Genomic DNA, 14,850 nt, shown 5'->3' with positions numbered 1-14,850 from the left:
TATACAGTACCATTTATGCACAGATTACCATATGATATATTCTATTTATTTAAGTTAATTGTAATTGCTCGAAGTGCTCTACTCAATATACTTAAGTATCCTAATGATATTAAACAGTACTTGAGAAACTACTACTTTATCACTCATATAACACTTGCAAATTATTTATTTCAAATGACAACCAAAAGGTCATAGAAGTAAAGCTATAAGTTCCAATTCTTCTGTTCTTTGTAAAAACTGTTTGATTTTTTTGTAACCTGATACAATGCACCTGTTGTTATGTGTGATATTAATTAAAACATGACGAAAATCCACCAGAATATCCAGTCCATCTCGTACAAACTCGGTACCAATAGTGAATTGATTTCTGTTTAAGGTCAATCAACTACCTCAGCCCCTTCCTGATAGTTGTGTATAGCCCCCTCGAGACCCTCGATATTCTCCAATATTTTACGTACAAAGTTGCTTGACAACCTCCTAGCTATAGTTCATGACTGATAGTATTTTACTTAATGGTTCAGTGAATATTCAGTCATATGATATGGGAAAGGCTTAACTAAATCAAGATTTTGTTCATGAAATATAGTTTTAATGGAAGAACACTTCATTCCCTAGAGAAACTTTTATGAGGGCAGTCTACAGAGATAATAACTTTCACGTTGGCGTACGAGACATTACTATACCTGGCTTTTTACTGTACAATGTTAATGCATCGTCAATTTTGTGAAATGGAAAATTCGGTATGTACAGTAATATATGTAAACATTAACTGTTTACTATTCAGACATGATGTACAAGATAAGATAGGAATGTACAGTACTATAAATAGTTTACATGAAATTCATAATATTTGGATACTTTTGTACATTACTGCTGTACACGTTGGCATTGCGTACAATGTTAATGCATCATCAATTTTGTGAAACAGAAAATTTGGTATGTACAGTAATATACTGTAAACATTAAATGTTTACTATTCAGACATGATGTACAAGATAAGATAGGAATGTACAGTATAAATAGTTTACATGAAAAATCATAATATTTAGATACTTCTGTACATTACTGACTGTACTGACATCGTACTGTATTGTACAATTAATCTTATGGATTAAGTTCTTTAAGTAGATTTAATATTTGATATCTTAAATATGTCATTTTTATTATATTTTGCATTATGGTTTTAATGTGTTTTTCTGATATACAATGTATTATTTGTACTGACATCTATCTACATCTGTTTTGTTTTGTTCTTTTTTATCCATAATTAAATTAGACAATACATTCTATTCCTTTACTGTCAGTTTCCAACTTCCTGCCACTAAATTCATAATAAAAATGTAAATTATCAGGTGCCCCGATCATAAATTTCAATCAATATTAATTGAAAAATATGCGTTTATGTGTTAAGAAAGGGGATTGTAAAATTGAATTGACTATTCAACATGCATTAGAAGGATATTTATCTTCATTTGCTTTGCTATTTTTAAGTCACGAGACAAAGGACTAAGAATTGGTAACGACTACTCCTGGGGTCCCAAAGGTGTCCTATGTTATCTCAGCACTTAGCGTAGGAAGTATGTTCGTGCGTATGCGCACATTGTCTGTTCGTTTTGTACCGTATAAAGCACGAAAAATCACCAAAATAATGTGTCCGGAGAGAGGATGTTCATTATGAAGATGAAGATTGATGGGAATTTTACATGCTGCCTAACAATTTGACCGGCACGTGCTATTAAGACTCGTAATTCTTAGTGGTACTCAAGCGAGTAATGACTTGCGTTGTTTTGCAGCATTTAAGCACAGGTTTTAAAATGTTCTTCTGTAGAAAAAAATTTACATCGATAATGACCATGTTTTCATTTGCCAGTAGCTGTGTAGTCAACTTATTTCACTATTAAACTGATTTAATGAATATAAAGTACCTAATACAGTTACAAAAAATGTTTACCAGTTAACAGGCTGAAAAATGAATGTTTTTCGACAAATTTCATCAAATACATGAACCTTCTCTTTCTGTCTTTAAAACTCTGTCAATCAAACTAGTCTAGTGTGATATGCTATAATATGGTAGTGATATAAGATCATCATGTCCATATACAGTATGGGCATATGACATTTTTTTGTCACATGTAAAGTTTGATAGTATAGACAGAGCTTAAATGTTTACAGTATTAAAGGAACTTCTGTGAGACAGGCAATGTCATATGTATTCTTAACCTAACCCTTAAACTAACCACATATGATATATATGTGAGACTGTATTGCAGCAGTTGCCTACTCTATGATAGAGGACATCCAATCTCAATTTATCAGCTTTTATTCTCTATGTTTTATACTGATTATAATCTACTTGCAAGTAATTTATATTTCACAAAAGCGTGTGCTCATACGTGAAATTTATGATGACGCATTGATTTTAATTTCTCTCATGCTTTTTCGAATTGTTTCATGCAAGTCTAAATGAAACTTGAAACCTGATATTTGAAACGCCATAAAATTAGTTGATCAGAATTGACAATGAGATCCAATCAGAACGAACAATGGTAGAACTTGTATACAACGAATTCTGAATTGCCATTGCAACCTAAGCTAACCTAACAAACACATTATTCAAGAATGAATTGATCAGGTCGAACTGTTGCAATTAAATTTATACTTTATTATATAAAGGATTATACATGCCTTAAAGGTGAACCTGCTTTATGACAGTTCCAACCTGACCAGACGTTCAATACCGTAGTTTATTACAAAAAAAATTATCAACACTTAGCTGTTCTGTATCAAATCCATAATAGTGAATCTAATATACATTAGTGTGAAGAATAATTGACACAATTTTATGAAAAATGTTACATTCATTTTCCCTTATATAGTACTGTAGATACTACATACAACTTTGGGTATGTGTGTGTGAGATCCATTTTGACAGTTATTTAGTACAGTACTTTTTTTTTTGCTGTTTATTATATTGACCATCTTTAGTAGTGCTTACAGTATTGTACTGTATGTATTATACTGATTCGCATTCAGTACATAACATATCACCTGCCTATGCTAATTTTAATGTTACTCCTAAGGGTTAATTCAATAAATATCAAAACTTTGAATCCTTCCATTTATAAATGTTACTTTTGGTGTATTTTTTTCTTATACTTTTTTCCTGAGTAATACATGTTATTACTGAATGCAGACTACTTGTTTTTCATCCTGTGCTTTCGTTTTTCATTAGTATCTTGCTATTGATTATTACATGTTTTTTTTCCTTCAAGAGAATTGCTTTCTGTTCTTGTAATGCTGCCGCGTTCTTTGAAATCTCATTGCCATAACGACTACAAATTGTTTGCATAATAAATTTGCCGCTAATGTCTTTCTCTCCCCTTATGTATAATCTGACTTTGGTTCACATAAATCTTATCAACCAATAGATACAAAAATATATACGATGACATTTCAATGAGAGAATTTTCTGATCCTTATTTATTTTCTTTGATGTTAACCCTTTCTCTTATACATCTCAAGAATGTTGATGCTTATTTTTTCCCCATCAACTATGAGAGATGATGTTCTTATTACATACCAAGTTTGAAAGAGGAGATTTAGTTTGAGACACCATGTCGCAAAAGATCTCAACATACATTAAATAGTAAATGGAGAATCTTTCCCTGAAGAATCTATGTTTTACTTTTGTCAATCTGAGGAGCATAAAACCTAAAATCATATAAATTTGCATTGGGGCATAGCCGAAAAAATATGTTCTCGTTTCTAAAATTTCTATACTACAATTATAGTCTGGTAACTTTCCTTAAACCAGAATTTTCTCACGATTGTATTTTAAAAAAAAGACATGCATGGATTTAGGCGGGGGCTAAACAGGCTTTAGTACCCCCTAAAATTTAACAGCCATGTCTTAAAATAAAATAATGACTGTTTTTATTTTTTTGCAACCCGACGGATCATTTTTATCATTTATGAAATAATTAGCCCTCCCTAATCTGTAATGCTGGATCCACCCATGCAAGAGGAAAATAACACTGCAGTCAATCCACATTCAGAAAACACCTATTAAATGAACACTTTAAAGTTGTCCCCTTAATAGAGGCTCTACTGTATTTAAGTCAGGTTAATGAATGTACTTAACTAATTTGTTGAGATTGCCTGTACAACGTAAATGTTTCTTCCATAGTTAATCAGATCAAGTATGAGAAACAGTAGCTTCTTATTGTGACATCACCAATTCAAAAAATTTATTGCAAGTAATTGTCTGTAACGTCACTAAACTGCTTTGGCTTTATTTCATTAATGTGTTCATTTGAAAAGCTTTTAAAGAAATTTGTTCACAAGCTCAGATGAAACTAAATCTTAGTATCAAATGGCAAGGTTAACATTACAATCCTGACAGAGTACATTTTAACATCCTTAATGTGTTATACAACAAGCTTATGTGCTTTTAATCCCATGTTCAAGTTTAATCCTAATTTCGAAAGTTAATCCACAGTTTTATGGATATATAATAAGCTTAATCCCAGGTTTAAGTTTAATCCTACATAGTGTATTTAAGGTTTATCCATGCAATGTTAATCCTATATCTTTATCTAATGTATGAAATATGGTCAATCCCATTATAAATCCCATAATCTAGCTTAATCCCACAATCTAGCTTAATCCCACATCGACTAATACCATTATCCATTCTATTTATGTAAACAGTTGGCAATCTAAACTTCAGTATATAATTAAACTGACCAGAATACTACATCCCTTATGAATCCATTCCATTATGATATTTAAATCTGTATCCCATAAAAGGTTCTTTTTGACCTATTATTTGAAAGTAGGTCAATAGGGATGACTATTTTATTTTGAAAACTCTGTTAAAATGCTTTTTGCACTTATTGCTGGTTGGAGTTATATGTTATATTCTTGTGTACAGTAACATTGAGTGACAGTATTTACATAAAGACGATAGTTAATGTTATATTTTCAAGCACTACAAATCTGATGATTTAAAAATGTAATGTGTTTTGATCTAAAATAATTTCTGAGCTACTTTGTTAAGATATTGTTTATTTAACAGAGTTTTAAGTAGTATAATATTTGCTAACAAACCCCACTAACCTCAGTGGATCAATAGTCTAACAGCTTTAGGAGTAGGAGCCATATCAATTTGACAGTACGTTTACAAATCAAAGACCAATACAATCAATTTAATACTCCCATTGGGAATAAGTTCATACTGGGGTAGATTGACTTTAGATCAATTGTTAGGTTTTGAACGAGATTGATAGAAGATTTAATTCTTTGTACGCTGGGCTTGGTTAATTTTTGAGTGGTTTAAAAACCGGGTAATGTTTGTTGAATCTTACACCTTTGGCTGTCAATCAAGATCACACTTTATTTGTTGTTTGACTGGTTAGGTGTGAAGATGTTCATCAAAGTATGGTACGATAATAAGTACATGTTTTCATTTGTTTACCAATGAAATGGCTCTTAAACCACAGGTTAAAATGAATCTTTATGAAAGTATACTGATCCATTCAAGGCATACAAATAGGTTGATGCCTTTTAGCTTATATCCTTAATCATAAAAATATTAAAAACAAAGGCATATGTATTCTATGAAAATATCGTAAAACAAGTTTATCGCAGCATATTGTACACAGTACTACATACCAGCAGGGAAAAGTGAGCTATCCTGATACCAGCACATTATGTCATTCTGTGTTCATTGTTAGTACTGTATGTTGAAATAACAGCCTTGTCTGCCCTTTGATACACAATAGACCCACAGTCACCTTATACAAAGCCTTTTATTTGTTATACACGCCCAAGTAAATTGTAAGAAATTCTTTACATTTGCATAACATTATCAACATTGTTTATTTTTCTATAATTAACTGATTTGTTAATAGAATGTAAATCAAAATCTTTTTTATTTGACAAATGAAATTTAAATCAAATGATTTTTACAAGAGTTTGTAATTGATTTATCCATAAGCAGAAAATAATGTCAATATTATTATTATTGGCTATTCAAATACTGTACAACAATAATTATATTGTTTTAGTAATTCATCTTTTTCTTCATTTATTTATTAAAATACTTTTGATGAATAAATATATACGTCTCTTCTCTTTCTATTTTATTGTATTACACCAGGATAACTTTGGAATGGTAAGTTAAATTGTCTTTTTGTGGTCTAGACGTGTCGTCCCGATCTCTTTATTGTTGTCAATTGTATCTTTTGTTGCTTGCTTGTATGAGTCAGTATCTATAGTATTGTGATTTTGTATTTGGTGGCAGTATTTGCTGAAGGCATTTAGTGACTACCCAAATAGTAAAATTAACTCTTTTCAGTAAATCCTCATCCATCTTGTTGTGTGACATCACCCGTAGGGGGTTTTCTCCTTTTAAACGATCCTGACAGTATATTTTTCAATGCCACTTTTAAGTTTAAATTTATTTTAACATTGGCTTAAATTAAAAAATGTAATACTAGCTAGTCTAAATTAATTCTTCTTGATATTTAATTTCATCTCGTTGTTACAGCTGTAATTTTTTTGGAATTAATATGTTATTTTATTAACTATTAAATTTATTGTAAGCATACCTGATCTGTCTAAATTATTTTAAAAAATATAATGCATTTTGATTAATATAAAGCACTAATTATTTTATTGTACTCTAGTTTATTTTAAATTTTTATTTTGGATAAATAATCAGCATCATATTTGGATTAAATAAAAACATAGTGATTTTTAGACAAAAATTACTATTATTGAAAGATACTGGGTATTTACTATAATGGCCTTATACAGTACTGTGTATTAACCCCTCCTTATTGTGAAATAAACAAAAAGAAATATATGTTTTGACAACACGGCCAACCCAATTTCTATTCAGGGAACACCTACACCTTATTACGGGAACACTTTATTGGGTCTCGAAGTTATGCCTTTACAGTATTATATATTATTGGTAATAAATGATTAATATCCATTTTTAGACTATTGAATAGATTAAAGAATTCTGGCACACGATACTAACAAAAGACAATTGTCAAAATCTCTCAAGCAGTTCAAACTAAATATTTGCTAAATAATAATTTTCTTTTAAACATATGATGATTACGCGTGGAACGTCAATTTTGTTTGAATGGATTTTCCTTTAAAATCCTAACAATACTTGGAATTGAATTTTGTATGTTGTTTGATGTCAGAACTACTGTATATTAGGAAAGTTTACAAAGATTTGTAAGTTTGAAATTGTATTGATATGGCTTGTTAAAAATGTTCATGTACAGTTAACATTTACTAATACTGTACAATTATATTTTGTTGTTTATTTTTGTTATTCCAATGCAATGCTAGTATACTGTATATTGTTTGGTTTGTTTCCAAGATATTATTATGCAGTTTTGTTCTAATTAAAGAATACTATATAACAAATACCTGGGAGATTGAAATTATTAGATAGCCTGCAACATTTACATGTTCCAAAGAAATTTGTTACAATTAACTTGGATAATATAGTATATTGCCTAGAGTCTTCATTTATCAAATGTGTTAATAAAACACAAGAATTGTAGTATTTTACAGTTTAAATCCATAAATTTCGATGATTTTGTTTTGTGTTGTAGTAACTGTGGCAGCGAATTCCAAGTTGCGTTCTGAAGTCGCTTGATGGCAGCTAGAGCCTCAAAGTCTAAACGCACTGTGAGACGACATCGAAGAGAGCGTTTAGCTCGATCGCGATGTAGTAATTCTTCCTTGGAACACGAAATAGGAGAAGATTATCTAGTTCCAGGGTATAGTTCTAATGAAACACTCAAAGCTTATGAAAAAGAAGTTCTGGGTGGTTTGAATACACTTAGCCCTACAGAGGAAACAGACACAAATACAGGTATGCAGCCATTTGTTTAGCCTAAGCTCTGTTTACACTTATCAAACCAGTTTAACATAAAAAGTGTGAGGTGGCCAAATATGGTAGTGATATGCCATCATCATGTCCATATATGGGCATACCACATTATTTTGTCACATAAAGTTAGATAGACAGAGCTTTAGTTTAAGGTCATTTGCCTGGGCGAACTGAACGTCATGCTGATAATTGCATATATACACAAATCTGAATTTCAAAAGGAGAGAGCGGACCAGTTTTACTTCCTCTGTCTAATACAAATTGTGAAATATGTTTTAACACTACATTCTACTGAAGTATTCAAGTACCCTATTAGAGAGACATTCAATGTATATACTGTAGTGTTTAACATTGTGGGAATGTTTTTATTTTACCCTTCAAAATTATGATTCATTCTGATATTCTGTCAATAAAAAAATACAATTCTTCTCTTTTTGTTCTCATGGGTGTGTTGAAAAATTATTTCATAAATAGAAAATTATCTATAACTTGCATATTTTCAATTTGTGAAATTATGAATGACAGCCGCACATGTGACACTTGTTTCTGTTGTGTGAATTACACTAATAGTGCGCCATTTACACGTGTAACATCAGTGCATAACCTCTGCTAGTCAAAATGTTAAAATTGAATTTTAGAATTTTTTGCACAATAATTATGACTTGAGCTTTCTTTTTTGTTTTTATTCAAGACCAGAAGTGACATTGTGTACACATGTATGAGAAGTACCAAATGTCGGGAGTGTGAAAATTACAAATTTAATTATCAAATTGATGGCCAATTTTACCCTTTTGTAAGGTCAGGTTCAAACAAATTATGAAATTGCGACCTACTGTCAAACATTGATAACAAAGTTATCACCCTTATCATTAGATGAAGAATCATTAGTTTAACGACATGTTCTTTTATACTATTATTTTTAAACTGAAAACTGAAATGACATTTATCAAAAATCTAATTAATATTGTTTCAACCTGTTGTAGTTATAGAATCTAAAAGTAAAGTTTTATAAAAAAATGTTTATCATTGATAAAAATATTTAAAATTCATCAAACTTTCATAAACACATGATCCTAATAAAACAACAACAGTAAATTTGACAATCTATTTTAATTATAATTGTCAACATTTCTTGAAATGTAACTTTAATATTCAGTTCAATACTACAGATTCATATACTGTATTACTATACTAATAACTGAAAATTGATTATAACTGACATATTGTCTATATATATTATATATTGGTCTGTGGTTGTGATATTAGCATGTCAAATATTTTTACTCATCAAACTATTTTATTGAGTGACAGATATTTTCTTGTCTTTAGTTGTCAGTAGTCAGAATTATTTATAACTTTTATCAGCCAACAAACTTTTATAATTGAAAACAGACGTATTTTTTACATTTTTTTCATATCTGTAAGTTTATGGTCTTGTTACGAGGCATAAAATCTTGTACGTTAAACAAAAAAATATTGTAAACATTCGTCCTATTTTCACAAGACACAACTGATTATTATTTTGATTTCAAGCTCTGCAGAAATCTGACATATCGATATTTAGTTTTAAATAATTCATTAGAGAACTTTAGAAAATTTCTCTCGTTTAGGAAATTTGCAATAGATGAAATAATAACAGAATAATGGTGCCTTAGTATATTTGTCTTATATATCTGTTATTTTATCCTCGATTCGGAAACACACACTTTAGAAAATCGACACTTCAAACACTACAACCGCTCTTGTGACGTTGTTTTGAGAAACAACATTGAACAACGACTCGATTGAAGACAACCCAGATGTGGTTACTTGTTATTTGCGAATGCTGCAAACATATCCATTACTTCTTCTGTTTCATTAGTTATTCTGAAATGAGGAGGCGATACTTTTCACCGGTGTTTCGCATCGGTTGAAAATGTTTACGATTTCTTGCTTTAACACTTTGCTTAAAAGAATGTTTTTCCAACGAGGAAATGGACCAAGTCAACGATGAGATAATTTATTCATGGTCCTGGACAACTATTTCAAAATAATATCGTTCTAGACAATTAACCTGAGGCTGGATTTTTTATGAATGGCGTTGGTGAGACGGTTTGGTCGCAATGAGAAACTAGAAACTCATGTGTGTTTGAATTTGGTCAGGTATTTATTCACCCTAAATAATCTGTTTGCAAATTCTTTTTAAGAGTGTGTATGCCCCAAAGAAAACATGGTATTTATTCATTAGAGATTCATAATCAATTAGGATACATGAGATTTACATTCCACTTCAATAACCGATAAACAAATTTGACCCATTTTTTATGAAACATGATTCCAACTTCAGCATAGAAAAACTTTAGCTTTGTATTGCTTTTCTTTTCAGTGTCATGCAAAACTCTTAGTATTTTAGTTACAATACATTGTAGAATTGCTTATGTCACTTTATGTGAACATTTCAAATCTTTTATGTCTAGTCAGTACATTACTCATCTACCCCCTTCCCTAATAATTTGTGAATAAAGTTTTATTTTCGGTAATACAAAATATTAATATGTGTATAAGCCCAATATTCACCGTTCATTATAGAAACTATGTTTGTCTATGTCCCAAAACTAAAGTTCACTAATATCTGGATAAGCAAGGTAAGAGGGAAATGTTGGAAATTATTTAGGGAGGGCGCTACATCTCAATTTCTCCAAGACTTCTCTCTAATTTCTATCTATCAATAAATATCAAAGCTATTAAAATGGTCAAAGCAGACATACCAATTAACAACTACCAATAATAATTAGTAACTTGTCAGTCATCTATTTAGATTTGTTTTCACTCTCCATGACAGAAATTTAATTGGGCTCCTTGAATTATGTTGATTAAATTCAATTGATTTAATTTAATCCCCCTTAAGGGATTTGGTTATTTGTTCCTTTTAGTTTTGACGCTAGTTTAGTAAACCGGAAACAAGTGGCCGTAAGATTTACCAAATTGAAGGACAACATTTAGAAAACAATTTATACCAATAAGAATATAATTAGAAAGAAATTACCAATAAACACACTTCAATCGTTCTTAACATGATTGTCTTGAGCATGTACTCAAAAGAAAATATTTAGTCATAATTTCTATCTTAGATAACGTTGAGTGATTTAATAGAATTATAATGTTATATATTATTGCTCACTTCTGCATTGAAAGAAAATTAAAATTTAACCTGTATTAAGGGCCAACTTTAGAACCAAATGATATCACTTATGATTTATTTTTGAAGAATAAAGAAGCCATGATCATCGTAGCATTTGTGTAACTTTCGGTTATCGGTCTATAATTGATCTCCGACCCATTACACGGCTATACTGATTTTTTAATGCAAATACAATATGCGAGATAATTCCGACTGGATTGAATAGATTTTGTTCAATCGACTGGTAATTGATTTCGCTTGCTTTCATGTATTGCCTCGCTAGTTACCCTTCCATTGTTGTAGAAATTGATCGAGTGATGTATACTGTTCTAACTTACACCTTTTCAGTTAGAACTACCTTTCGTTTCTGCCTGCGTAGCTCCAATTGAATGGTCTGTGTAAGCATCATTAGCTTTCTCGACTATGCCAGAACAACAGAATGTCTATATTGAAACTGATCATTTCACTGTTGTTTGTAGTCGGTTAAATGGAGAGGATTGGAAAGTATATAGACACTCCGTGATGTTTGAGAGGTACAGTCATATTAATGCAAACAGCTTTCTGTAGCTATTGAGCTTCTGTCACAAGTCAAACAGTCTACTGGATTTAAAATTGTAATTGAGATGAAAACAGCCATGCACAGCTAATAATGCTTTAATTTTATGTGGATAATATCTTACAGGTAAATACATTTTTATGTATAATTGAGATCTCTAGATAGACTGTTAGAGAGAAAATCCTTTGATGTACATTTCTGTATATTTCTCCTTAGCATTATCAAATTTCTCCATAACATCAAGTTGCATTTTGTTCCTGATGCTTTTCTCTAACAAGTGGTTGAGTTTAAAAAACAGTATTTCTTTTATTCACTTTAAAAAAAAAAACGGTTTCTTTATTGTTAGACATAATTCTAGTCATACAGTAATATATTATGACGTATATTTTTATTGTAGTATAGTTTTGTTTTTCGAATATTGTTATGTTTAGTTGTTTAAAAGAATACATGACTATTTCCTTAAACCATAAATACTTAAAATACTATACTGTAAGCCTATCCTTCTGATATATATACAATTAAACATTAATTTCAACAATAAAATATTATATCTTACGAAATTGATAATTTATGAAGGTACTTAAGGAAATAGCCTTCCAGGGAGGCTTTCAGATTTTTATGTTGCTGCTGATAAGTAATGTCAAACTTAAAGATGACCTAGAGGTTTTTTAAAGCCTAGAAAATTGAGGATGATAAATGTTGTAAATGTCATTATCTTTAAGCCTACCATCAGGCCATTTATGATCTATCACTCTGTCTCGAATGTTCAAACATCTGTAGTGCATTACTATTAGGATAGATGTTGCACGAAGAACCATATACTGTATATGAATAAAACAACTCCTGTGAGACAATCTTAAGAATCCTAACAAATTTTATCGTTTCATCTTCCATAAAAAATGTGTCCTGTACGTACATACTTATATTTGACTGTTTTGTTGAGGAAAGAACAGTCTAAAATTTTAAATGCCAAAACATGCTAAGCTTTCTAAGCTTAGGTTTTAATCTTATTTCTTTTTCAAACAAACATTAAATTTATGCTAGTAATAAAATCCAAACTTCAGTAACTCGGTTAAATAAAAATGTTTATTTGAGCACCTATACATTTACCCTGTACGCATTTCATGCAGTGAATCATTTTTAATCATTAACTTATCTATATTGACTAACATCAGTAGTGTCATCTTTCGCAAATTTACTCAACCAAAACACCGTGACTGATTAGCTGTTCAGTATTGCTAAATCTTCATTTTTCACCTTAATTCGAAAAATTGCCGCAAATGCATACAACATTTTATGTAAAGCAGTAATGATATCAAATACGACTGCTGGCGAGCACATGTGATCATTAGAGCGCGGTAGATAACAGCTGCAATGCTGTAAGTCAAAACCGTTCTCCATTACGCGTGATGCGGTCGCAAGATTTGCAGTCACATGCTCAAAAAAAGCAACATAATTTACTGATTTGTAATTTAAATCCAGAATCGGCTATGGATATTCTTTTAACTTCTAAATATTTAATAATTCCTAAGTGTTGTCATTTAAACTCATGATTATTTCTAAGGATGTCTGTTTTTATACTTATCAACTCGACACTGTTAAGACAGAATGAAATATTATATAAAATATTAATGCTAATTACTGAAAGTAGCAGCAGTACATTAAATTTGCATATTTATTTTGTGAGATAATATATCTTACACATTTAGAAGCACTGCGTATTCCTCTCTGTAGATGTTTTATTAATGGCAAAGGAATCATTTTAAACATTATTGTTGCATTAGGTATATAAATAGAGAGCTTTTAATTTGCAATGACCTATGACCTACTCATATTGGTTCATTAGTTGTTGATTTTCATGACCTATACATATTGTTTTGTTGTTCATGTTTTTAGGAACAAGAGAGAAAGCACATGTTCCTGCATGTGTACAATGAATTAACATAGTGTCTACAGTATGTTCTCTCAAATTGAAAGATTGATGTTGATGAGAATTTAATCCTACTAACATCATGTTGCCAAAAATGTTTTTGATTGAGTTATTTTGCCCATCTCTGTCTTGAATACTCCGTACACTATGTGGCGTAACAGCTATGAGCACTGGCTAATCTCAGGGGCACCAGATCTTTAGACTATAGAGGTCCCAGAGCATAAGAAGCTCAATGCAATTACCCAGCGTTATACCACTGCATACACTGAAGTACTTGTATATACTTTATGTTGAAAAATTTACATTGTGCAGTATAAAGTTTATTCTGTTATGTCATGTGTTTTGCAGCTGCCTCTTAATACATTGGCTTAATTAATCACCTAAGGCTGATTTTATTCCACTGCAGATTAACCTTAACATACAGACAAACCCAACAATGTAATGTCAGGCGTTCACTGCATATGGAAATGCTTTCATTCTTTCTTCTTTCATTAATGTAATGATTTCTTGGAATAAGGTAAAAAAATGATTTGACCCACCTCTGAAAGATCTTTGTGTTGTGACAGATATCATTAAAATACTTTTTACAATACATACTCTACAGTTCCTTTTAGGGAGACACCTCTTTTTGGTGGGTGAGAGAACTAAATTTAATTAATCTTCCTTTGATTCCTGTTTCGTACATTCACTTTTTCTTCATCAGCACAACTACCAGTACCATAACACTATAAATTTAATAGTTTTGTTGTATCGTAAAGTTGAAATTTTGAATTCTATACATGGCCTGGTTTTCTATGAACTATGAAATTTATATCATGTTTGACCATTGTCGTTATGTCACACGTCATCTTCCCATAAACATTGATGAAAATGTCAGTGTACTTCTATCATAATTATCGGTTAGAATTAACCGTCATTAGCTCGTTAGAATCTTACAATATTTCCTTGATTAGTCACTGTTTTAAAAACATAAATAACTACAAATATTACCTGAATTGCACGCAATAAATCGTTTTGTATTTAAAGTTCATTCAAATTCGTTTGTCAGATTCTATCTGACAAATTTTCCTTAATAACCGTCTGCTAATCACAGCATTAGGGTCTAATTTTTCTAACATAGAAAATAAATATGACGGAAGTTTAATACTAATCATTTTCAACTGAATTGGGTCTCAGTTTATGAAAGCAATTTGTGCATCAACTTTGCTGTTAATTCAGAACATTTTAAGTACAAGTATTGATAATTTTCATGTGGGAAAGCTATCCAAATGAGGAGAAATTTA

At 30.7% G+C, this 14,850-nt stretch overlaps 1 protein-coding gene across 7 annotated transcripts in view; it reads left to right on the top strand.

Annotated features, from left to right (window-relative positions):
- Positions 1-14,850, top strand: part of LOC144843165 (teneurin-3-like) — a 122,017-nt gene that overhangs the window by 69,784 nt on the left and 37,383 nt on the right. For 6 of the 7 annotated variants that reach the window (XM_078699891.1, XM_078699892.1, XM_078699895.1 and 3 more), the window contains one exon: positions 7,641-7,903. In XM_078699891.1, coding sequence (XP_078556017.1) covers positions 7,684-7,903 — 220 coding nt within the window. In that variant the 5' untranslated portion in view covers positions 7,641-7,683. Of the gene's footprint in view, positions 1-6,160; positions 6,176-7,640; positions 7,904-14,850 lie in introns of all 7 variants that reach the window. The other variant, XM_078699890.1, reaches the window with a different exon arrangement.

This window comes from Antedon bifida, chromosome 5 (assembly GCF_963402885.1).
Source record: "Antedon bifida chromosome 5, ecAntBifi1.1, whole genome shotgun sequence".
Lineage (NCBI taxonomy): Eukaryota > Metazoa > Echinodermata > Crinoidea > Comatulida > Antedonidae > Antedon > Antedon bifida.
Note: the sequence above shows the minus strand (reverse complement) of the source record. Positions and strands in the feature narration are given on the sequence as shown.